Source organism: Prionailurus viverrinus, chromosome E2 (assembly GCF_022837055.1).
Source record: "Prionailurus viverrinus isolate Anna chromosome E2, UM_Priviv_1.0, whole genome shotgun sequence".
Lineage (NCBI taxonomy): Eukaryota > Metazoa > Chordata > Mammalia > Carnivora > Felidae > Prionailurus > Prionailurus viverrinus.
The window spans coordinates 45119392-45141707 of NC_062575.1; the positions used below are offsets into that span (position 1 = coordinate 45119392).

The 22316-nt window shown below is 48.1% G+C and overlaps 2 protein-coding genes across 4 annotated transcripts; one reads left to right on the plus strand and one right to left on the minus strand.

The window, feature by feature from the left end:
* Nucleotides 1-906: 906 nt before the first annotated feature.
* HCST (hematopoietic cell signal transducer) lies at nucleotides 907-2471 on the plus strand. 2 transcript variants are annotated; one of them, XM_047836997.1, is made up of 4 exons: nucleotides 907-1076; nucleotides 1468-1491; nucleotides 1958-2089; nucleotides 2321-2471. In XM_047836997.1, exons 1-4 carry the CDS (start codon nucleotides 1034-1036, stop codon nucleotides 2356-2358), a joined length of 237 nt encoding a protein of 78 aa, XP_047692953.1. In that variant the 5' UTR covers nucleotides 907-1033; the 3' UTR covers nucleotides 2359-2471. The 2 variants fall into 2 exon arrangements, with proteins under 2 accessions (XP_047692953.1, XP_047692952.1); XM_047836996.1 differs by having other exon boundaries at nucleotides 916-1076; nucleotides 2318-2471.
* Nucleotides 2472-3145: 674 nt separating this feature from the next.
* TYROBP (transmembrane immune signaling adaptor TYROBP) lies at nucleotides 3146-5862 on the minus strand. Of its 2 annotated transcripts, none has more exons than XM_047836983.1 (5): nucleotides 5703-5862; nucleotides 5290-5316; nucleotides 5005-5139; nucleotides 4789-4832; nucleotides 3146-3377 (listed from the first exon to the last, which is right to left on the minus strand). In XM_047836983.1, exons 1-5 carry the CDS (start codon nucleotides 5761-5763, stop codon nucleotides 3312-3314), a joined length of 333 nt encoding a protein of 110 aa, XP_047692939.1. In that variant the 5' UTR covers nucleotides 5764-5862; the 3' UTR covers nucleotides 3146-3311. The 2 variants fall into 2 exon arrangements, with proteins under 2 accessions (XP_047692939.1, XP_047692938.1); XM_047836982.1 differs by having other exon boundaries at nucleotides 4789-4835; nucleotides 5703-5861.
* Nucleotides 5863-22316: the final 16454 nt, after the last annotated feature.

Here is a 22316-nt window from a genome sequence, read left to right on the forward strand (position 1 = left end):
TATTACTGTGTCCTGGGGGAAGAGGGGACTGGGGTCCCGGTCCCCAGGGAGGGACATCTGTTGGTAAGAGCGACCATAGGTGGGCTCAAGTTTCTCCCTTTCCCCCACATCACCTTCTTTTTCAGAGGGCAGTTCTCATTTATTCATCATCATTAAAAATGATTTATTACTGCAAGAGAGGTATTTTGCTGGGCGCTGTGGTATAGCTGTGAACTAAGCAGCCAGGAATTCCCAGCCCTCAAGCCAACTGACATTCCAGGGGAGGCTCATTCTCGGTTCCCATCTCAGTGATCATGTTAATCATTTCTCCCAGGCTCTCAAGGCTTCTGCTCTCCTGATTCTCCTCCCTCACATGCTGTTGCTTCCCTGGCTGTTTCCGCCTCTTCACCCATTCTTGGGGGCCAGGGGCACTCCTCTGTCTGTACTCACTTCCTTGGTGACCTCATCCAGTCTCGTGGCTTTAAATACCATCCATAAGCCATCAACCTGAAAATTTACATTTCCAGACCAGATTTATCCCCTGAATTCATAGATGCAGCTGTGGTCATTCAGTTCCACGAGGAATCTGTCAGGCATTTCCAACTCAGTGTCCCCAGACCTTGACACTTTCCCCTAAACCTGCTTCCCCTCATTTGCCATCTCTGTCAAAGGATGCCCCAACTTTTCAGTTGCTCAGTCCAGAAGTTTTGGTCATCCTGAATCCCTCTGTCTCTTCACACGCCCATACCTACATGGTTAACAAATTTTGTTGGTTCTACTTCCAGAATCTTTCCATCTCTCCAGTGCCCACAACGTGGTCCATCTGTCACCTCCCACCTGGACAAACATAGCAGCCTCCCTGGTCTCTGACCCTACCCCCAAAGGCAGTCACAGGGACTCACCACTTCTACCCCTCCCACACACACAGGAAGCAGGTGGCCTTGTCACCAGCAGGGTGATATCCGCTATTGCTTGCTTCTCTACTCCCCCACTGTTCCTCAGGACTTCTCTGGACCAAAGCCTTTTGCCAGACCCCTTCTAGCCCCTACCCACCATGGCCCCTTCCAGTGACATCCTGTTCCTGCTTTTGCTCCCAGGTGAAGCCAGTGGCTATGGGGGGTGGCAGGCACGGTATTTATGAAAAGGGTGGCTCAGGTGGCATCTGAAGGGAGGGGTGCTGAGAGCAGATCCTCCCAGTACCCCTTCCTTCCTCGAGATCCATTTGACTTCAGAGGCTGGTTCTCTGGGGAGAGAAACGGAGTCTGGAGCCTCTGCCTGTTAATCGCCCCATCTCCCTGCTGGGTCTGTCTCTACTTCTTCTTCTGATTTCCTATCTCTGTGTGTCTTTGGGAGCTCCCCTTCCCATCTGGCCGCTTTCTCATCTGCTCCCTCTGGAATGGAGGTTGCTTCTCAGGACACCACCTTTCCCTGCACCCTGTTTTGGGAACCACCTCTCCCTGCTGACCCGCCTTCCCTCTCTTTTCACAGTGGCTGTGGCTCTGACAACCCCAGGTGAGAAATCAGCACTCCTTCCCTTTTGCCATGGCCCTTCAGGTACTGCTTCTGTCCCTAAAGTGTGGCCTGAGGGTCCTGGAACACCCCAGGTCACCCCCTCACCTCTCACCCCCAAATCAGAGCCCCCAGAGGACCTGCAGCCCTCTCTGGGTCCCCGTATCACTGCTCTCATCACCAAATTGAAGCCCCAGGGACTCAGCCACCCCCCAGCCTTCTTTGGGAGTACCCACTAGGCCCGAAGCACCACCCATGTCTCTCTGTGCTGGGACACCCCCACCTGTCTCCAGTCCTCCACCTCCCCTTTCATCCCCCAAGTCAAACCCAGAGAATCTCAGACACCCGCCCCCCACCCCCCACACACCCCAGGGACTTCCTCTGTCCCATATGCCCAAAGTGCAGTCCTGAGGGTCTGGAACCCCCTCCCCCCACCTCAATCCCCTTCTGTCTGGGCGCCACCCACCAGGTTCCTGTTCCGGATGTGGGCCCCCCTCCCTGCCGATGCTGGTAGGCCTCATGGCCGCCGATTTGGTGGTGTCGCTGCTGATCGTTGCTGTGGTGTTTGTGTGTGCTTGCCCCCGCCGCAGGCCCACCCAAGGTGAGGGCAGAGACAGGATGGGGCCCGGAGGGGCTGATGGCCCTAGGGAGGGGGTCCCCAGGGAGGTGTCTCCCAGGGAAGCCCTGGAGGATATGCTGGGGAAACCCTGGGGGTGGTGCATGGGGGAACTCCTGAGGAAACCCCTGAGGCAGGGGGTCCCCAGGAAGGTGGAGACGTGGGTGGCTGGTAGGTGGTCAGGCCTCATGCTTTCTCTCCCCCCACCCCCAGAAGATGACAAAATCTACATGAACATGCCTGGCAGGGGCTGACCCCCTTGTAAGTGACACCTTTGACTTCTGACCCTCTCATCCTGCATTGTGTGTGGTGGCACAGGATACCCACTCCCGACTTGGGTTGGAATAAAGCAACTGAAATACCTCTAGTTCTGTTTGTTTGTTTGTTTGTTTTTTAAGATGTTTTGGGGGGGGGGCGCCTGGGTGGCTCCATCAGTTAAGCGTCTGACTCTTGACTTTGGCTCAGATCATAATCACGTGGTTGGTGAGATGGAGCCCCGCGTCTGCACTGACAGCTCAGCACCTGCCTGGGATTCTCGGTCTCCCTCTGTCTGCCCCTCCCCCACACTCTCTCAAAAATAAATAAATAAACATAAAAAAAAAAAAAAGATTGTAAGGGCGCCTGGGTGTGGGTGGCTCAGTCGGTTAAGCATCCAACTTTGGCTCAGGTCACGGTCTCGTGGTTCGTGGGTTCGAGCCCCATATGCTGATAGCTCGGAGTCTGGAGCCTACTTCAGATTCTGTGTCTCCCTCTCTGCCCCTCCCCTGCTCACGCTCTATCTCTCTCTGTGTCTCAAAAATAAATATTAAAAAAATTTTTAAAAACAATTTAAGTCATCTCCACAGCCGACGTGGGGCTTGAACTTACAACCCTGAGATCAAGAGTTGCACGCTCTTCCAACTGAGCCAGCCAGGTGCTCCAAAACACTTCCAGTTCTAAGTCTTCCTCAAAGAATCCCAGGGTCCCCAGAGCTTCCCTCCCTCCCAGGAACTTCACATATCCCCTGCTCCTTCAGCCCAGAGATCTGGAATAACTCAATAGTGTTTTTGTGTGCCATGTTTATTTGGGAGCAGTGGTGGAGAAAAGTCTGACATCTCAGGGAGAGCACTCTGGATCTGTATCTCGGTGGGAGGAGGAATAAGGTGCTGGGTAGGCATCAGGAATGACTGGATCCAGGCATCAGGTTGTTGACTGCTGTGGTTTGGGCTCATTTGTAATATGGCCTCTGTGTGTTGAGGTCACTGTAGACATCTGACCTCTGACCTTGGAGCTCCTAATGGGAGGGACAGGGTGGGAACCATTAGTGGAAGAGGTACACTGAATAAACTTAAAACAAAATTCATTCTTCTCCCAGTAGCCTGTAAAGCTCCTAGCAGCTTCGTCCACCTTGCAACCATGGAAGACATCTGGATTTTAATCAAGTGCATTCAGTCTTTCCCCTCCTGCTCTGCCTCACCATCATGTCCCAGCCTCAGGGCCTTTGTGTGTGCTGTTCTCTCTGCCTAGAACACAGGTTTCCTAGATATTCCCATGGATGGTTCCTTCTCCACCTGCAAGTCTCAGCTCATGTCACTTCCTCAGAGAAGCACTTCTTGATATACCCCATCTCATTTCTCCCCTCCACACGCACACCCCAGTCACTGCCACACCAGCTTTGTTTCCCTCGTGATACTTCCCCCAATGATATTATGTTAATTTGCTTCAAGTCCATCTCTCCAACTAGTACGTAAACTGTTGCTGTGTAGGTGCTCAACAAATTCTACCAAAGGGTAAATAAATTAGAATAACGCTTTCCCCCAAAATTTCACCGCCCCCGGTAACTGAAAATCTCCCTCATTCTTCTGGACCTCATGGAGCCAAACTCAAGATCCTTACACCTTACAAAAAGACTTTTTAATCCACAAGGGAAGCAGAGCAAAGCTGGCTGCAGGTAAGTAAGAGATTTCATAGAACAAGGCTCACAACTGAGGGGGAGGTTTATGGTCCAAAGAGACAGACTTCAGACTGAATCCCTGAAATCATATGCAAACGACTGGTCTGGGTGCACACCTCGATGGGAAGGGGTCTGTTCAGCTTCCATTAGATTCTCGCAGGAGCCCATGACCCCCAAAAGGGTTGAGAAGGACATTGACAGAGAGGCAAGAGAAGGAGAGATGCCTCCGTCTGCATGGGTGGTTCTTAAGAAGGGTTTCAAGGGTACTTGTACCGCCCCTAGATTATATGTACGATTTTGTAAATTTTTGTGTGGATTTTCTGAGGAATCTCTAGCTTTCATCAGCTTCTCAAAGCGATACAGGATCCCTCCTTCCAAAAAATTCTAAAACTCCTCTCTTCAGAGTTACTGAATTAGAGCTGAATTATATCCTCTTGCCCTTCTAAAAGCTTCTCCCAGAAATCATTCTGTCCTGAACAATTCAGTGCCTGCCTGAAGGTTAAGGCCTGCATTTGCCCTTGCAAAGGTAAAGCCATCCCTGGGTTTTCTCACACATTTTAAGCTGTGCGTAAGGTCATGATTGATCACTGAAAGCCCTTGTGGACAGATCACGAAAGCCCCGTTAGTCTTTGAGGGTTTGAAACGTTGCTGAGAAAGTGGCTTTAGGGTCTAGGTCCTAAAGGGACTGGGGAGGTGTTTAGGACAGACATGCACAGGGTAGGAGTGAGATGTGAGAAGCTGGGTTTCTCACCTGATATGGCGACTCTGTCTCCGTAATGCGCTGTTTCCTGGTCACTGCTGGGGGATGGGGAGTAGTGCAGGGTGCAGAGACAGTTAAGGTGGTGAATCAGGACAATTTTGTCCCTCCATCAATGTCCCTTTGGATGGTCGTGACTTGGGAGCTTACCCCTCCCTGCCAGGCAAGTCCTCAGAGGGCCCCAGGCTCTCCCCTGCCGGCCCCACTCACCGTCCACAGCCCCTCGCCCCCGAGGGAACAGCCGGCCCAGGGAGTACACAGCCAGGGCGATGAGGAGGGTCAGTACCAGGTCCCCCAGCACGATCCCCGCCAGCACACCGGGACTCACCACGGAGCAATTGCATTCTGAGAATGTGGCACAGGGGTTGTGGGGGCGGTCAGTGGGAGTTGGGAATTGGGAGGAGGTGTCAGCAGGGGTAGGTTTGGAAAGACTGGGGAACAGAGATGGGGAAGTCTTTGGGAGGCAGGGAGGGGAATTGCAGGGTCTAGGCCTACCGTTCTGTGCCTGGGCAGGGCTAAAACCTGAGGAGAGAAAAAGAAGGTAAACTGAGGCCTGGGGCTGTGACTGCAGGGTGGGCACAGAAGCTGGGGGGGCTGGGTCCTGATAGCTAGGAGATAAGAGTGGAGAATGATGTCTGGTGGGACCTGTGGGTCAGCGTCAAGGCCCCTGGACTGTACTACTTTTACCCTGACCTGCCCTGTTGCAACACCGTTAGAGCCCCCCCACCCCCGCTTCTGCCAGAGGCCAGATCTTGGGGGCCCAGGCTCTGGGAGAGACCCACAAGTTTTGGGGAGCTGGGATCTGCTTCCCTCCACCTCCCTTTTGATTCTCCTTCTACCCTGCTCTCTGCTCTGCTCCAAGCTGAGCCCAGGGATGGGGGAGGCAGTTGCAGAAGCCCCCAACTCACCACCCACAGTCAGGAGGAGAGGCAGGAACAGGAGCCTGTTGGAAGGTCCAAGGACCCCCATGACGCAGGTGACGCTGCTGGACACCAGAGTTCAAGGGCCGGTGGGATATGGTGTAGCGTCCAACCAAGTGAAGGAGGAAGTCTGAGGTGGGTGGTGGCAGGAGGGAGGAGGGGACAAGACAGGAGGAGGGACAGAGACAGATAATGCCAGAAAGAATCAGGCCAAGACGCTCCGGGGGCCACGCTATAGCCCCTAACTACCGGAACGTAAAAGGAAATGTGCCAACCCACCCCCACTCAGGGGTCAGCCATCGGTGTGACGGGAGAGTCAGTAGCTGTGACTGCCGTCAGCATTGCCTCTTCCTGGCTGGGCAGCCTTGAGCAAGCCATTCAACCTCTCTGGTCCTCAGTTTCTTTATCTGTAAAACGAGGAGTAAAATAGTACCTATTTTGTAGGGGTTTATGGGGATGGAATGAATTAATGTTTCTCGAACAGCGTCCCACACTTGTCAGCTTTTTATAAGCATCAGCTATAATTATTTGATACTCAGAGCCTTGTGGTGTTTACAGGATATTAAAAGAGAGCCATCAGGATATGGGCACTAATGAGCCGCAGGCACTCTGTCCTAAGTGTTAACTCATTTAACCCCCACAGCACCCTTCTGAGGTAGATGCTCTTATCCCCATTTTATAGAAAGGTAAAGACACTTGCCCAAGGTCACACAGGAAATAAAGGTGATAGTGAAATACAGGACCCAGGGACAGATATTCGACCCTTAGAAGAGAAAGAAAAAAAGAACCAAGACGAAAGAAAGATAAGGAAGGAGAAAGAGATGGCGAGGCTGAGAAAGAGAGAGAGAGAGAGAGAGGCAGGCAGTGACACCAAAACACACAGCACGGACACAGGATTGAGCGTTTGGGGTGAGGCAAGTGGGGGGACAACATGGTGACCACTGGGCCAGGCTGGGCTGCCCCACCAAATGAGGAAGTAGCTGGAAGTGAGGACAGAGGGAGGGCACCCAGGGGGAGACAGGGACTTCTAGGCCCCTACAGGAGCCTGAGCTGGGACTGGCTAGGAGGAACCTGAGGTTAAGGCACTGGGGGATGGGCCAGCGGCAGGAAGCCCCCCTCCCCCATCCAGGCGTCACACCCCGCGGCTCCCTGGGCCTGGGCTTAGGAGAGAAAAGGGGAACCTGGATGCTGGTCATGGGACAGGCTCCGAGTGGCCCTTTGTGGTGGGGGGATTTGGAGGCCAGAGGAGGGTCAGGGCCCAGTCCGAGGGAGCACCGGCTGCTAACAGCCTCCATCGCCCAGGCCTGGCCAAGTCTCCAACACCCCCACCCCTACCACCGCCAGGTCTGGAGTGAGCACGGAGAGAAGAGGCGAGCTGTGGAGGCCCTTCCAGCAGCACACTAGGCCTCAAGGTGGCTGAAGCTGAGCGAGCCGTGGTCTCAGTCAGCGACCACAGGAAGCTCTCAGCCTGGAGGGTCTTGAATCAGGCGTTTGTGGGCTCCCTCTGGCTGGGCAGGGGGAGCACACTGCAGGGGGCAGGGACCAAAGCAGGGGCCAGGCTGCCGCTACAGTCCAAAATATTGAGAGGATTTTGTGACGTCTACCGGAATAATGCCCGCGTGGCACCCTGTATGTGCTCAGTGAATATTCATCAGTATCCTCATCATTACAGTTATCGTCATCAGTACTTCAAGTCTCCAGTTCTGGGCTCCTCTTGATGAAAGTCCTCCCTCAACCCTTCAAACTCAGCCCCGCAACCCGGTCCTCCCGGCTCCAGCCAGGCCTGAGCCATCCCCGGAATCCAGTCTGACAGCGCGCTCATGCACCATCCAATCAAGCAGCTGCGGCCCTTGGGCTGGTGCTGGGTTCGAGTCCCAGAGCCTCCCCTTTCCACTGCTGAGATGTGGGGAAGTCCGAGCTCTCCCAAGGGAACTGACTGAGTTAGTGGCAGATATTTGTGGGAGGTGGGGTAGAGGCTCTTTACCAACCAGAAGTGAAGTATTTCAATATTTTAGCATCTCGTATGATCGCACCAGTACGGGCCGCAGGATGCTGGCCGGGGCTGGTCGGGCTGGGCTCTCAAGGGTGGGCGAACCATTGAGTGAAAGAAGGCTGTGATGGGGGGCACCCAGCTGACTGCGAGCCACCCTCACAGGGTGCCAGACTCCAGGAAGTGGGGCTGTTTCACCCTCCCTTGAGATCGGTAAAATGTCTCAATGTCTCCTGGCAGAAGCCCAAGAGTTGGGCAAGGCCCAGACTGACTTTGCCAGAAAGCAGGCAATGTGCCTAGCCTGTAACAAGCTTGCCTCTGTGGAAGATACAACCCCTCCTCGTGCTCCTTGCTTCCACTTTTGCCCCCTACAGCCCATCCTCCCCGTAACAACCAGAGGAAACTTGTAAAAAAAAATTTTTTTTAATGTTTATTTATTTTTGAGGCAATGCAAGAGACAGAGTGCAAGCAGCGGAGGAGCAGACAGAGGGAGACACAGAATCCGAAGCAAGCTCCGGGCTCTGAGCTGTCAGCCCAGAGCTGGACACGGGGCTCAAACTCACGAACCGTGAGATCGTGACCTGAGCCCAAGTCAGACACCCAACCGACTGAGCCACTCAGGCGCCCCGGAGGAAGCTTTTTTGAAAAGGCGGAGAACCAGTTTTGTAAATGGCCAAAATATTAGAACAGATAATGTCACAGAAGAAGGGATGTGAATGGCCCATAAGCCTGTGAAAAAGCGTCCAACATCATTCGTCATTAGGGAAACACGAATTAAAACCACAATGAAATACCACTACACATCCGCTGAAATGACTAAAATTAAAAAGACTGACCCTTGGGCGCCTGGGTGGCTCAGTCGGTTAAGCGTCCAACTTCAGCTCAGGTCATGATCTTGCGGTCTGTGAGTTCGAGCCCCGCGTCAGGCTCTGTGCTGACAGCTTGGAACCTGGAGCCTGCTTAGGATTCTGTGTCTCCGTCTCTCTCTGCCCCTCCCCCACTTGTGCTCTGTCTCTCTCTATCAAAAATAAATAAAATGTAAAAAAAATTTTTTTTAATTAAAAAATAAACAAAATAAAAAGACTGACCCTCTCAAGTGTCAGCAGAGATGTGGAGCAACTGGAAATCTCACACTGCTGGTGGAAATGAAAAAATAGAAACCTTATAAAGGTAAATATTCACCTACGCGGAGATCCAGCAATTCCACAGAAGCAGGCGTTTACCCAGGAGAAATAAAAGCATATATTTACATCAAGACCTGCCTATCTTTCTGTCCTCCCTTTCTCCCCCTCCTTTCCTCTCTTCCGCGACTCCAGCTACACTGGCCTTCTTGTTGTTTCTTGTATAAGTCAAGTGCACTCTCACCTCAGGGCCTTTGTACCTGCTGTTCCCTCTGCCTATGATGGTTTTCCCAAAGTCCATGTAGAACTGGCCACTCCTGGTCTTTCAGCTCTCAGCTCAAATGTTACACCCTCCCAGAGACCTCTCCCGCTCAAGTCACCCACCACCATCAATTTCATTTTCTTCCTGTATTTATCACACCTGAAATTCTCTGATTTATGTGTTCCCATTTTACTGTCCGCCACTTCCTCTAGAATAGAAATTCTATGAGAACAGGAACCTTTCTGCCGTGCTCACCGTTGTATTCTCAGCACATAAAGTAGATGCCCAGGAATTTTTTTTAAAGTTTATTTCATTTATTTAAGTAAATAAAGGTTATTTATTTATGCAGAGCTTGATCTCGCAGACCTGTGAGATCATGACCTGAGCTGAAATCAAGAGTCGGATGCTTAACCGACTAAGCCACCCAGGCTCCCCAGAAAATATTCTTTCAATATTGGACTAAATGGCCACCAGGAACAGGTTGGATTAAACGTGGCTCCTCATGTCTGCATCATGCTCTAAGGGTATCCCAGACATGCCCCCTGTTTCTTCTTGAATTAATCACTTGGCAGATAAGAATGCTAGGGTTCCCCCGATATCCTCCCGCTCCTTCTTCCACAAAATTTTTAGCAAGGCATCTGCCCACTAAACTAAAAACTGTATTTCCTGGCCTCCTTCGCATTTAGAGTGGCCATATAACTTTTTTCTGGCCAACGGGTAGCATGGGAGGTAAAGTGGCGATTTAAAAGGCAGAGCCTTTGTGGAGGAATGCACTCTACACTTCTCCCTGACTTTCTCATTTGCTGGAATTGGAATGTGGGAACCTTGGGACAAGTGGATGAGGGCAACATGACAAAAATGAAAGAGTAAGAAGATAGTGCTCATCACCTTGGAAGAGCCACACCAACCCCGGACTCTTACGTAAGGGAGAAATTTCTACCTTGTTTAAGACACTTGTGGTAGGTAGTCTCCAAAGATGGTCACCAAGAATTTCTTCCTCCCAATATGCACACGCCATCCCCCATACCAAAAGGTAGAGTCCCATTTTCCCTGCCCTTGAATCTGAGCTGACCTTGCAACTTGCATTGACAAAGAACGTGGTGGAAGGGATGCTGTGTCCGTTCTGAAGGGAGGCCTTAAGAATCCTTATAGATTCTGGTTTTGCTTTCTTGGAATCCAGCTGCCATGCTGTAAGGAAGTCCAAGCTCCCTTCCCAGAGAGTGAGGACACACAAAGAGGCCTTGGAGGTGAGACACCATGTGTGGAAAGAAAGGCCACTAGGAGAAGAATCAAGGCACCCCAGTCAACAGCAAGTGCCAAGGCCCCAGGAAGGTGAAAGAAGTAATCTGGATCTTTCTTGCCATGCCAGTCACTAGCCAAATGCAGCCACCTGAGTGACCCCAGGCAACACCATGTGGAGCAGAAGAGCCACCCAGTCGGCTGAAAGAATCATGAGAAATAATAAATTATTGTTGTTTTAAGTCCCTATGTTTTTAGATGGTCTGTTAGAAAACAATAGACAATGGAAACAGCACTGTTATTTTGGGGGCTTTATTACTACAACCAAATCTATGCTCCACCGAATACAGTTTCAAAAGCCCAACTTGAACTAGTTGAGGCTGGAGGGTGAAGATTGTGAAGATGTGGAGGTTAATACACAAGTGCTCTGAGGGAAAAACTAAGCAACCTAAACATCAGAGGAGAAGGGATGATGGAACGCTGGACAGATCCAGACTGACTCCAAGATTCTCCATAGCTTGCTTCCGCTTCTCTCTGGGCCAGCTTTGTTCAGCCCTCTCTGTTTCTTATGGAACTGCACAGTTTCTGTCATCAATAGCTCACTCTTGCTGAGCCAATGATTTAAAAGAGGAGAGGAGAGGAGAGGAGAGGAGAGGAGAGGAGAGGAAAGGAAAGGAAAGGAAAGGAAAGGAAAGGAAAGGAAAGGAAAGGAAAGGAAAGGAAATCCTGGGGGAGGCGCCTGGGCGGCTCAGTCAGTTAAGCTTCTGACTTCAGCTCAGATCATGATCTGGCAGTTCATGGGTTCAAGTCCTGAGTCAGGCTCTGTGCTGACAGCTTGGAGCCTGAGGCCCGCTTCGGATTCTGTGTCTCCCTCTCTCTCTGTCCCTCCCCCACTCGCGCTCTGTCTCTCTCTTTCAAAGATAAATAAACACTTAAAAATTAAAAGAAAATAAAAGAATCCTGGGAGAGGACTCAGCTTGGCTCAGCATGTATTCCCTGCATTTCCCAAACCAATCACCTGTGGCTGGTGTGGGGGGCAAAGTCTGTAAGAAAGTGGCAGGGTGCTTGAGAACACTGGGTTGGAGATGAAGGAGGACTGGTCCCTAAGCAGCATGTGGGGAATGCCCTTGGCTCCTCCCCCATACTCCCTCAGTATTCTCCACTTCCAGGCACACTACCTGGCTTACAACTTCCTGCACTGTGACTGTCTTCTCAAGGCCGCTTTCTGCAAGTTGGAGCTACCTATGCTCAGGTCCTGGCTCTGGTCATTAAACCAAGGTGACACCTGACCCAGATATAGCAGTCACAATTCTTCATTGCATTCGGTAGATGCCACTAACTCGTTTAAACAGCAAAGTGGGTGTGTTCAAGGATGTTAGGGAGACCACTGAATCTCTGGGAGTGCCACAGATCTGTCCCGGGGCTACACAAATCCTAATGCCACCCAGGAGTTTCTGCTAAGACTTCCGCCGCTATTCACATCGGAATCGATTTTACAGGTTGCTTCCTTTTTCTCTTCACTCTTTCAGATAAAATTCTGATGCAAATACCAAAACATTTACCGATAAAATATGCTGCATGACCACACAGAGGGGGAAAGGATCGGCCCTATGTGAATGGTCGTCGGGGTTAGAGAGATGGTTCAGGATTCCTCACACTCTTGTCTTCCTTCATTTCAAAATTCTCCAAATTAAAAATTTCTTGAAAACGTGGGTGCATTCGATTGGCAAAGTGCAGGACACATGCCTGCACACAGCTGCAAGGAAGGCCGGGAATTTCTGACTTCTGGACTGGGGAAGCTGAATTCATAAGGTAGGACATTCCCAAAATGTAGAGAAGATGTTCAAAAGACTCCAGACATCTGAACAGAAAGCATGAGAGATGTCCACAACACCAAAGGCACCAATCCGTAGGGCCTGCCTTCCCCTTCCCCGGCAAGATGAGAGTTTGATTCTTTAGTCAAAATAAAATGGAAAACCACAATGATATACCACTGCACATCTATTAGAATGGCAAACAGCAGGGGCCCCTGGGTGGCTCAGTTGGTTAAGCATCAGCTTCGGCTCAGGTCACGATCTCGCGGTCCATGAGTTTGAGCCCCAGGTCGGGCTCTGTGCTGACCGTTCAGAGCCTGGAGCCTGTTTCAGATTCTGTGTCTCCCTCTCGCTCTGACCCTCCCCCGTTCATGCTCTCTCTCTCTCAAAAATAAATAAGCGTTAAAAAAAATAAAATAATAATAAAAAAAAAGAATGGCAAACAGCAGCAGTTCTGACAATACCTAGAGCCGCCGAAGATGCCTAACAACGGGAACCGTCCTACACATTGCTGGTGGGAACGCAAAATGGTTCAGCCACTTAGGAAAAGTGGCAGTTTCTTATAAAGTTAAACACACGCTTATCATATGACCCAACAATCCTATTCCTAGATATTTACTCAAGAGAAGTCAAAACTTAAGTTCACACAAACACCAGTATGCCATATAAACAGTGGCTTTATTTATAATTGCCCCAGACTAAAAACAAGCCATGTTTTCTTCAGCGGATGAATGAATCATGGTACATCCACACAATGGAATACTATTCGGCAAGAAAAAGGAATGAACTACTGATAAACCCACAGGAGCACAAACAAATCTGAAGTACATCATGCTATGGGAAAGATGCCAGACTCAAAAGTCTACATACACAATTCTATCCATAGAACACTCTGGAAAAGGCAGCCTGGAGGGACAGAAATTGGATCGGTGCCTGCCAGGGGCTGGAAGTGGAGGCAGTGGTTGACCACAAAGGGGAGTGAGGGAAATTGGGGAGGGGAGGACAGTAGAATTCTCTATTTTTCTTGTGATGATTTCATGGTTGCATGCGTTTGTCGAAGTTCATAGAATAATACACTAAAAAGGATGTATTTTACTCTACGTAAACTCTACCTGAATAAAAAATTGTTTTAAAAAGATGAAAATTGGAAGCACCAAAGAAACTGGTAAAGCGGTTTCATGATGTCTTTATTTCCTACCAGTTTCAGTGTTGACAACTAAACAGATGTTTCCCGCTTTGGCTTGTGGGAAAGTGCTAGCAAGGACTGACTTGCAAGGCAAGTGAAGCACCATGCCAGCAATCAGCAAATATTGTTCTCTTCCCTTCTTCTATTAAAATGTAATTGGTAATTGGACATCTGGTCCCCTGGCCAAGACTGTGTTTCTCAGCCTCTTTGGAGCCAGATGAGGCCCTGGAACTGTCTTCTGGTCAATGGAATGCGGGAAGAAACAACTTCCAGGTTGTGTCCCTAAAGGCAAAAGTGTGTCCTCCCTTGCTCTATTCTCCCTCTTCGCAGGAATGTGGCCCCGACACTGTCAGTGAACAGACATCCTAGGCCACAACAGCTGGCTTTATATGTTTGTGAAAGGAAGGCCTTTAAAATATAATTAAAGCAATGCTCCATAGATTTATCAGTTGTGGTTCATCCATATCATAAATGCAGTCATTATAAATGAATTAGAAATCTACAATTTTAAGCCCCATGCAGGGCTTAAAATTTAAGGCACCCTTGGGGCGCCTGGGTGGCTTGGTCGGTTAAGCGTCCGACTTCGGCTCAGGTCATGATCTCACGGTCCGTGAGTTCGAGCCCCGCGTCGGGCTCTGTGCTGACGGCTCAGAGCCTGGAGCCTGTTTCAGATTCTGTGTCTCCCTCTCTCTCTGCCCCTCCCCTGTTCATGCTCTGTCTATCTCTGTCTCAAAAATAAATAAACGTTAAAAAAATTTAAAAAAAAGTTTAAGACACCCTTTACATTTGTTTTTTTTACAGAGAGTATCTTTAACTTATATAATCATAAATAAATAAAAATATTTTAATGTCAGAAAACACAACAAATAAAGGCAGTTTTGTGGAGGAAAAAAATACAGGACTTCTGCTGTCAATATTGGTGTTCTAAGAAATCAGAAAGCACCCTCCCCTGAAGAACAAATAAAAATATAGGTTTAGGGAGGCATCTGGGTGGCTCAGTCGTTTGAGTGTCTGACTCCGGCTGGGGTCATGATCTCGTGGTCTGTGAGTTCGAGCCCCGCGTCGGGCTCTGTGCTGACAGCTGAGAGCCTGGAGCCTGCTTCAGATTCTGTGTCTCCCTCTCTCTCTGCCCCTCCCTTCCTCATGCTCTGTCTCTCTCTCTCTCTGTGTCAAAAATAAATAAACATTAAAAAAAAATACAGGTTGAGGGGCGCCTGGGTGGCTCAGTTGGTTGAGTATCTGGCTCTTGATTTCGGCTCAGGTCATGATCTCACAGTTCGTGAGTTTGAGCCCTGCATCGGGCTCTGCGCTGATGGCATGGAGCCTGCTTCGGATTCTCTGTCCTCTCTCTCTGCCCCTCCCCAACTCATTCTCTCTCTCTCTCTCTCTCTCTCTCTCTCTCCCTCCCTCTCTTTCTCAAAACTAAAAATGCAGTTTGAAATATATAGGAAAAGTTACTAAAAGCAGCAAAGGACTAGTAAGAGGGTAAGGAAATAGCATCCAATATTCAAAATAAAACAAAAAGGGAGCCCAGAACTCAAATGCCTTCAGAACAAATGTCTTCACTATGTTCTGAAGACATGGTCCAATCCAGAAGACAGTTAGGAACTAGAGAGGCAAAAAGTAGAGGCCCAGGTCCACCCAGACTGGAGAGTGTGAACATCACTCTTCATTTTCAACTGGGATCTGAAGGCTTGTCACACTCAAGGTAAGAGTGAGCCAGAAATCACCTAGCCTTCATGTGAACTAACAGCTTATCCTTGTAGTCAGGTAAACCTACCTAAGTCAGGTAAACCTAGGTCTTGTCCTGGATGAATGTCCCCTCTGGAGTAACATACAGCCATATTAGGTCTTCAGATTCTTCCTACAAATCTTTTTTAAAAAAATTTTGGGTGGTTGGGGGTGCCTGGGTGGCTCAGTCAGTTAAGCATCCAACTTTGGTTTAGGTCATGATCTCATAGTTCATGAGTTCGAGCCCCACGTTGGGCTCTGTGCTGACAGCTTAGAGCCTGGAGCCTGCTTGGATTCTGTGTCTCCCTCTCTCTCAGCCCCTCCCCCACTCGTGCTCTGTCTCTCTGTGTCTCCCTCAAAAATAAATAAAAACATTAAAAAATTTTTTTAATGTCCCTCTTCCTACAAATCTAAGATATCATGAACAAGAATAGGCAGGATCAACAAAAATGACAACATACATGGAAACACTTCAGATGTCTGACCTATCATCCTGCCAATTTTTGCAAAGAATTTGTATTACCTGGAAATAAGCAGCTATATTCCCTTCGACTGCTCATCTATGACCTGACCTTATTGTTATACATCTGCTCTTTGCTCTGGAAAGTAACCCAGAAGATGACCCTCACAGTACAGAGGGCAAAATAAATTAGACACCAAAGCTAAGATTTCATTTCTCGGGGCTGCCTGGGTGGCTCAGTCAGTTAAGTGTCTGACTCTTGATTTCAGCTCAGCTCATGATCTAATGGTTTGTGAGATTGAGCCCCACATCAGGCTCTTTGCTTACAGCATGGAACCTGCTTGGGATTCTTTCTCTCCTTCCTTCTCTGTCCCTCCCCTGTTCGCACTTTCTCTTGCTCAAAATAAATAAATAAACTTTTTTTTTTTTTTTAAGATTTCAAGGTGCCTGGATGTCTCAGTTGGTTAAGTGACTCTTGGTTTCTTCAACAAATAAAAATAAAAATGTTTAAATGTTTATTTATTTTTGAGACAGAGAGAGAGAGAGAGAGCGGGGCAGGGGCAGAGAGAGAGGGGGACAGGGGATTGGAAGTGGAAGTGGGCCCTGCATGGATGGCTTCAGCGCTGACAGCAACGAACCCGATGTGGGGCTCGAACTCACTAAATCGGAGACCTGAGCCGAAGTTGGACGCTCAACTGACTGAGCCACCCAGGCACTCCTCAAAATAAAAATAAATTTTAAAAATATATTTCATTTCTTGGGGCGCCTGGGTGGCTCAGTCAGTTGAGCGTCCAACTTTAGCTCAGGTCATGATCTCACAGTTCGTGGGTCTGAGACCCACATTGGGCTCTGTGCTGATAGCTCAGAGCCTGGAGCCTGCTTCAGATTCTGTATCTCCCTCTCTCTCTGCTCCTCCCACATTCATGCCCTGGTTCTCTCTGTCTCTCAAAAATAAATAAAAGTTAAAAAAAATTTAAATATATTTCAATTCTCGGTTCACCTACGCTAGGAAAGAGCTGTGAGGTGAGTCTCCATTTCCCTTTTCTCCTTCTCACTGCCTGGAATGTGAGTGTGGTGGGAGCCATCTTGGGCCACGCAGGCCAGGGCACTCCCCTAGGAATGGTAGGACCATCGGTTAGACAGCCTAGATCTCTGATGCCATGAAATCTCCATACCATCACAATGAAACCCTGGACTATTTATACTTCATCTATTGGTGAAAGAGAAATAAAGTTCTACTTTGTTTAAGCCACTGTTATATTGAATTCTATTACAGGGTTCATATCCTACCTAACCTATATCCTATCTAAGTGTTCATTACACATGAGCAATTTCTCATGTTCCTAAAATCCCCTTAGAAATATCAGTCTAGGGGCGCCTGGGTGGCTCAGTGGGTTAAGCCTCTGACTCTTGATTTTGGCTCAGGTCATGATCTCGAAGAGCCTGCTTGGAATTCTTTCTCTCTTCTCTCTGCCCCTCGCCCCACCTCAAAACAAATAAATAAACATTTTTAAAAAAAGAACTATAACTCTTAATGGGTTTGTAATATTATATCTTCTTATTGAATTTATTGAATTTATCAATAACTTATTGAAGTTATTGAATTTTTATTAACTCGTGCATGTATTCATTTATTTAACACCTATTTGCCCAGGCCCCTGGATGGGTGATAGGTATGTAATAGTGAACAAAACTGCCCTCCTAGATCTTGGCTCCTAGTGGAGGGAGAAAGGCAATAAAGAAGAAAACTAATAAATATGACATTTCTATTTTCAGAGATAGCCAGCATGTTCCGAAATCTGTGGCAGAGACTGGCTAATTTGTCACTAAAACTGCTTCCCTCTGCTTCTTTGCATACAGCTGGACCACATTTCCCATCGTCCCTTGTACAGGCAACAACTCGAGCAAATGTGTTGTGATGGACCTCCAGGTGTGACCCTGAAAACCTCCCACTTGTGGCCCTCACCTCTTTCAACACCCACCGGTAGAGAGGACTGGGGGCAGGGGCAGGCCGACTAAAGGAGCCCAGAGCTGCCAGATGGGAGGAGCTTCAGTCCCAGGGTGACTCAGGGACAGAGACCCCCTACTGATTGCATTTACACTATGGTGTGAAGGAAAGAGATTGTATTAAGCCACTGAAATTTGGGCGTCTTTGGTTAACAAGAGCTTGTGGGGTGCCTGGGTGGCTCAGTCAGTTAAGCGTCTGACTTCAGCTCAGGTCATGATCTCCCTGTCCAACCTGAGTTCAGGCCCCTCATCGGGCTCTGTGCTGACAGCTCAGAGCCTGGAGCCTGTTTCAGATTCCGTGACTCTCTCTGCCTCTCCCCCACTCACATTCTGTCTCTCTGTCTCTGAAAAATGAATAAACCTTAAAAAAAATTTTTTTTAAATAAACTTAAAAATTTTTTTTTAAAAAGCTAGTAATTTGCCTTACCTAATATGTTCCATGAAGCAAAGATTCTGGAAGACTGCAAAAAATGGCTGCAATTTTTCAACCCTCTCTGTCTCCCTGCCTTTCACCATCTGACTTCAAGGCAACTCCCATCAAAGGGTGGAGTCTATTTCCCTGCCTTTGAATCTGAGTAGGTGTTGGGAACTGATGTGGTCAACAGAATGAGGAGCAAGGAATAGCAGGACAGTTGCCAGCGATAGCCAACTGATTCAGGCTGCCTGACCAAATAAATCCGGCGGGGTGGGGGGGGGGGGTGGAAATGCCTAGGAGGTCCCCCCACCCCTTCCCCATACAGTTATCATGGACTTCAGCATGCTGATAAAAATTCCAACAAAGCAGCTCGTCTAACTTTATTCAAGCCAGCGTTTCCCACGTTTCTTTTCGCAAGGAATCCCTTTACCTTCAAATGACATCCCATTTGATGGGGACACGGGATTATTTCCAATTTGTTTTTGGTTTTGGTCTGTTTTTTCTGTTATTATTAGAAAATGGTGCCATGGAAATCTCTTCAGTGAAATCTTTTCCCACTTGCTGGATTCTTTCAGAGGCTAAATTCCTAGACGTATAAATGGTGAATTAACAGATACACACATTTTTAGGCTTTGAACTCAGGCTGTCCAATCCTTCTCCAGAAGGGTCATTCCCATTCCCATCCCAACCGTGGTGAATGAAATCTCACATTTACCTGAACTCTCCTCAGCTATAGGGAACCACATTTCAAACATCTTTGCTGATTTGACAGGCAAAGGGATGTGTTTCAGTATTTCAAGTGGCAATTATTTGAACATTACTTTTTTTTCTATTTGTATTTCTTCTGTGAATTGTCTTTTCCTCTTATTTGCCCATCTTTTGGGTATTGGATTTTCATGTTAATTCCACATTGATATATTAATATCTTCATTACAATATGTTAACCATTTGCCAGTTTTGCCTGTCACGAGTATTTTTCTCCGGTATTTGCATAACCTCAATTTTAGTCATGCCCTTTTTGGACACATGGAATATTCAATTCTTTAAACAGTCAAATCCATCGGTCTTTTCCTTGGTGATTTGTTCTCCCGTTTTGAAGTTCAGGTAGTCTTTTCCAACCCAGAGGTTATTAAATATTTATTTCATCTTCAAGACTTTTATTGTGTAACTTTCTTCCCAGATTTTACCCTAGTCCGTCTGGAATTTATTTTTATTTGTCATGTAAGATGAGGCTCCAAATTGATATCTTCCCCCAAATGGCTGGAATATAAATCCAACTGGTATGACATTATAGTTCTGTTCTATAATACATTCTTGCTTTCTTTATTCTGTCTTTGGCCAGCCATTCCGGTAAGATACCCAGCATGACTGCTAGTTCATGGAAATCACATTTTAAGTTAGGTGAAGTCCGTGATTTTGTCTGCTTTATCACTCATGTATCTACAGGACCTAGAACAGAACCTGGTGCACAGCAGTTGAGTATCTCAGTGAATGTCTGGTGAAAGAATAAATGAGGGAATGAATGAGTGAATGAAAGAATGAGGGGATGAATGGATGCCTACAATATGCCAGCCTTAATCTGGGCAGTGAGTTTATTTATGTTGGGAATAACATCCTGCCCCTTTACTCCATAAGGCCCACAGAAAATAGGAAATAGTTCACTCAGCCTCTATCAGGTAGCTATTGCTGCATGACAAATTCCCAAAACTAGTGGCTTAAACAGCAACTATGTTATTATTTGCTCACTGTCCTGTGTTTTAAGAATTTGAATTGGACCCAACAGAGATGGTTTGTCTCTGCTCCACATGATGTCAGCTGAGGCTACAGCATCCAAGAAGGCTTCTTTATTCATGTTTCTGGTGTTTCAAGAAAAGCTCAAACGGCCGAGGGACAGCTAGAACAGAGGTCACAGATTCGGGGCTATCAATTCTCGCTATCTGGCTTCCTCAGTTCTCCATGTGGCTTTTCCACGTAATCACTCTGTGTGGCCTTTCCATGTGGTCTCCCCGACAGGGAGCTCAGCGCTCCTGAGTACACGAAAGCAAAAGCTGCCAAGCTTAAGACTGAGGCCAGAACTGGCAGAGGGTGACTTCTGTTACATTCTGTTGGTTAAAACAAGTCACATGTCCAAGGCAGAGGCAAGGGAGAGGACTGCGGGAGAGCGTGAGCAGTGAGGTATAGTTCTTTGGGAATCTCAGTATAACTGACTTCCACAATCCATTAAATGGCTCCTTACTGACCTTTCGCAAGGGTCAGGCAAGAAACAGATGCAATGGTGGGCCCCACAGACGCACTCTCCTAAAATGCAGTGAATGTATGGGCCCAGGCCGTTACTGGGCCCTGAGGCACGTGCCTCTCCCAACCTGAGACAGTACATGCTCAGGAAGGCTCCCAGGGAAGGCTTCCAATAAAGGTAACTACACACCTGTGTCTTAAGAGTAGAACACAGTCAGTGGAAGAGCATGTACAAAGGCACATAGGTAAGAAACCACTTGTGGGAATGCAAGCTGGTACAGCCACTCTGGAAAACAGTATGGAGGTTCCTCAAAAAACTAAAAATAGAACTACCCTACGGCCCAGCAATTGCACTACTAGGTATGTATCCAGGGATACAGGTGTGCTGTTTCAAAGGGACACGTGCACCCCCATGTTTATGGCAGCACTGTGGACAATAGCCAAAGTATGGAAAGAGCCCAAATGTCCATCGATGGATGAATGGATAAAGAAGGTGTGGTATATATAGACAATGGAGTATTACTCGGCAATCAAAAAGAAGGAAATCTTGCCATTTGCAACTACGTGGATGGAACTGGAGGGTATTGTGCTAAGCAAAATTAGTCAGAGAAAGACAAAAATCATACGACTTCACTCCTATGAGGACTTTAAGAGACAAAACAGAGGAACATAAGGGAAGGGAAACAAAAATAATATATAAAAACAGGGAGGGGGACAAAACAGAAGAGACCCGTAAATATGGAGAACAAACTGAGGGTTGCTGGAGGGGTTGTGGGAGGGGGGATGGGCTAAATGGGTCAGGGGCACTAAGGAATCTCCTCCTGAAATCATTGTTGCACTATATGCTAACTAATTTGGATGTCAATTAAAAAAAAATAAAAAATAAAACAAGTTAAAAAAAAACTACTTGGTGACTACTTCAACCATAGACAGCAGGAGAAGTGATGCTGTGTGACTTCAGAAGCTGAGTCAGAAAATGCTAAGCAGTTTCTTTCTGGATCTTTTGGGACACATGCTCTGGGAGAAGCCAGCCACCATGTAAGATTGCCATGCTGGAGTGGCCATGTGTATTTGCTCTGGTCAGCAGCCCACTGACCTCTCATCTGACGGTCAGCAACATTGCCAGATATGTGAGTGAGCCACCTGGGACACCAGGCCCGTCGCGTTTTCAAATGACTCCAGCCCACTCAACATCTGAGTTCAACCATATGATGGACACCAAGTAAGAACAGCCCCACACTGAGCCCTTCTTGAATAACGGATCCATAAAGTCAGAGGGAAAAGAAAATGGTTGACTTAAGCTGCTTAGTTTTTGGATAGTGTGTTATGCAGCAAAAGATAACTGAAACACTGGGGTCGCAAATTCTACCCTAACCCTAGTCCTACAGCAGCAAGACCTATAATGTGACTCAGTGAGGTGGGGACACCACGGCATGGTGGGGACCCTGGTTTGTCCGGGACCCCGTGCTGTACTGCTCTAGGCTGTATTTGCCCCCAGACCTGTTCCTCATCCTCCCCTTTCTGCCTGCATCCCAGGCCAGTTTCCAGCCTCTCCCTTTATCTGGATTTACCTGGGGTTCTGCCAACAGGAAGCAGTGGCAGGAGCCCAGCGAGTGGGAGCAGCAGGCCAAGGCAATTCTTCCCTCTCCCTGTGGTTGTGCCTCCCCACAGCTCCAGCCAGCTAGACAATCCTTCTGGGTCTCCAGCTTCTATGAGGTGACTTTGTCTCTGGGTCTGATGATGGTAACTCCTTCCTTTGTTCCTCCAGCCTGGAGTGACAGTGGCTTCCCACTGCTGCTAATTTCTGATTGCTTCACTGGCTCCTACTTGGCCCCTTAGCTCCTCCATCTGGTGCATAACCACCTCCATGTGTTAACGTCTCTCTTTTCTAATATCTGTACCTCCATCAGCTAAACCTTCATAGGTTTAGCAGCTCCAGCCTACTGTGCCCAAGGAGAAAAATGGCCTCCAGGGGTGCCTAGGTAGCTTAGTCAGTTAAGTGTCCAACTCTTGACCAACTCTCACAGTTCATGAGATCGAGGCCCACATCAGGCTCTGTGCTGATAGCACAGAGCCTACTCAGGATTCTCTCTCTCCCTCTCCCTCTGCTCCCCCTCAAAATAAATAAATAAAATACATAAA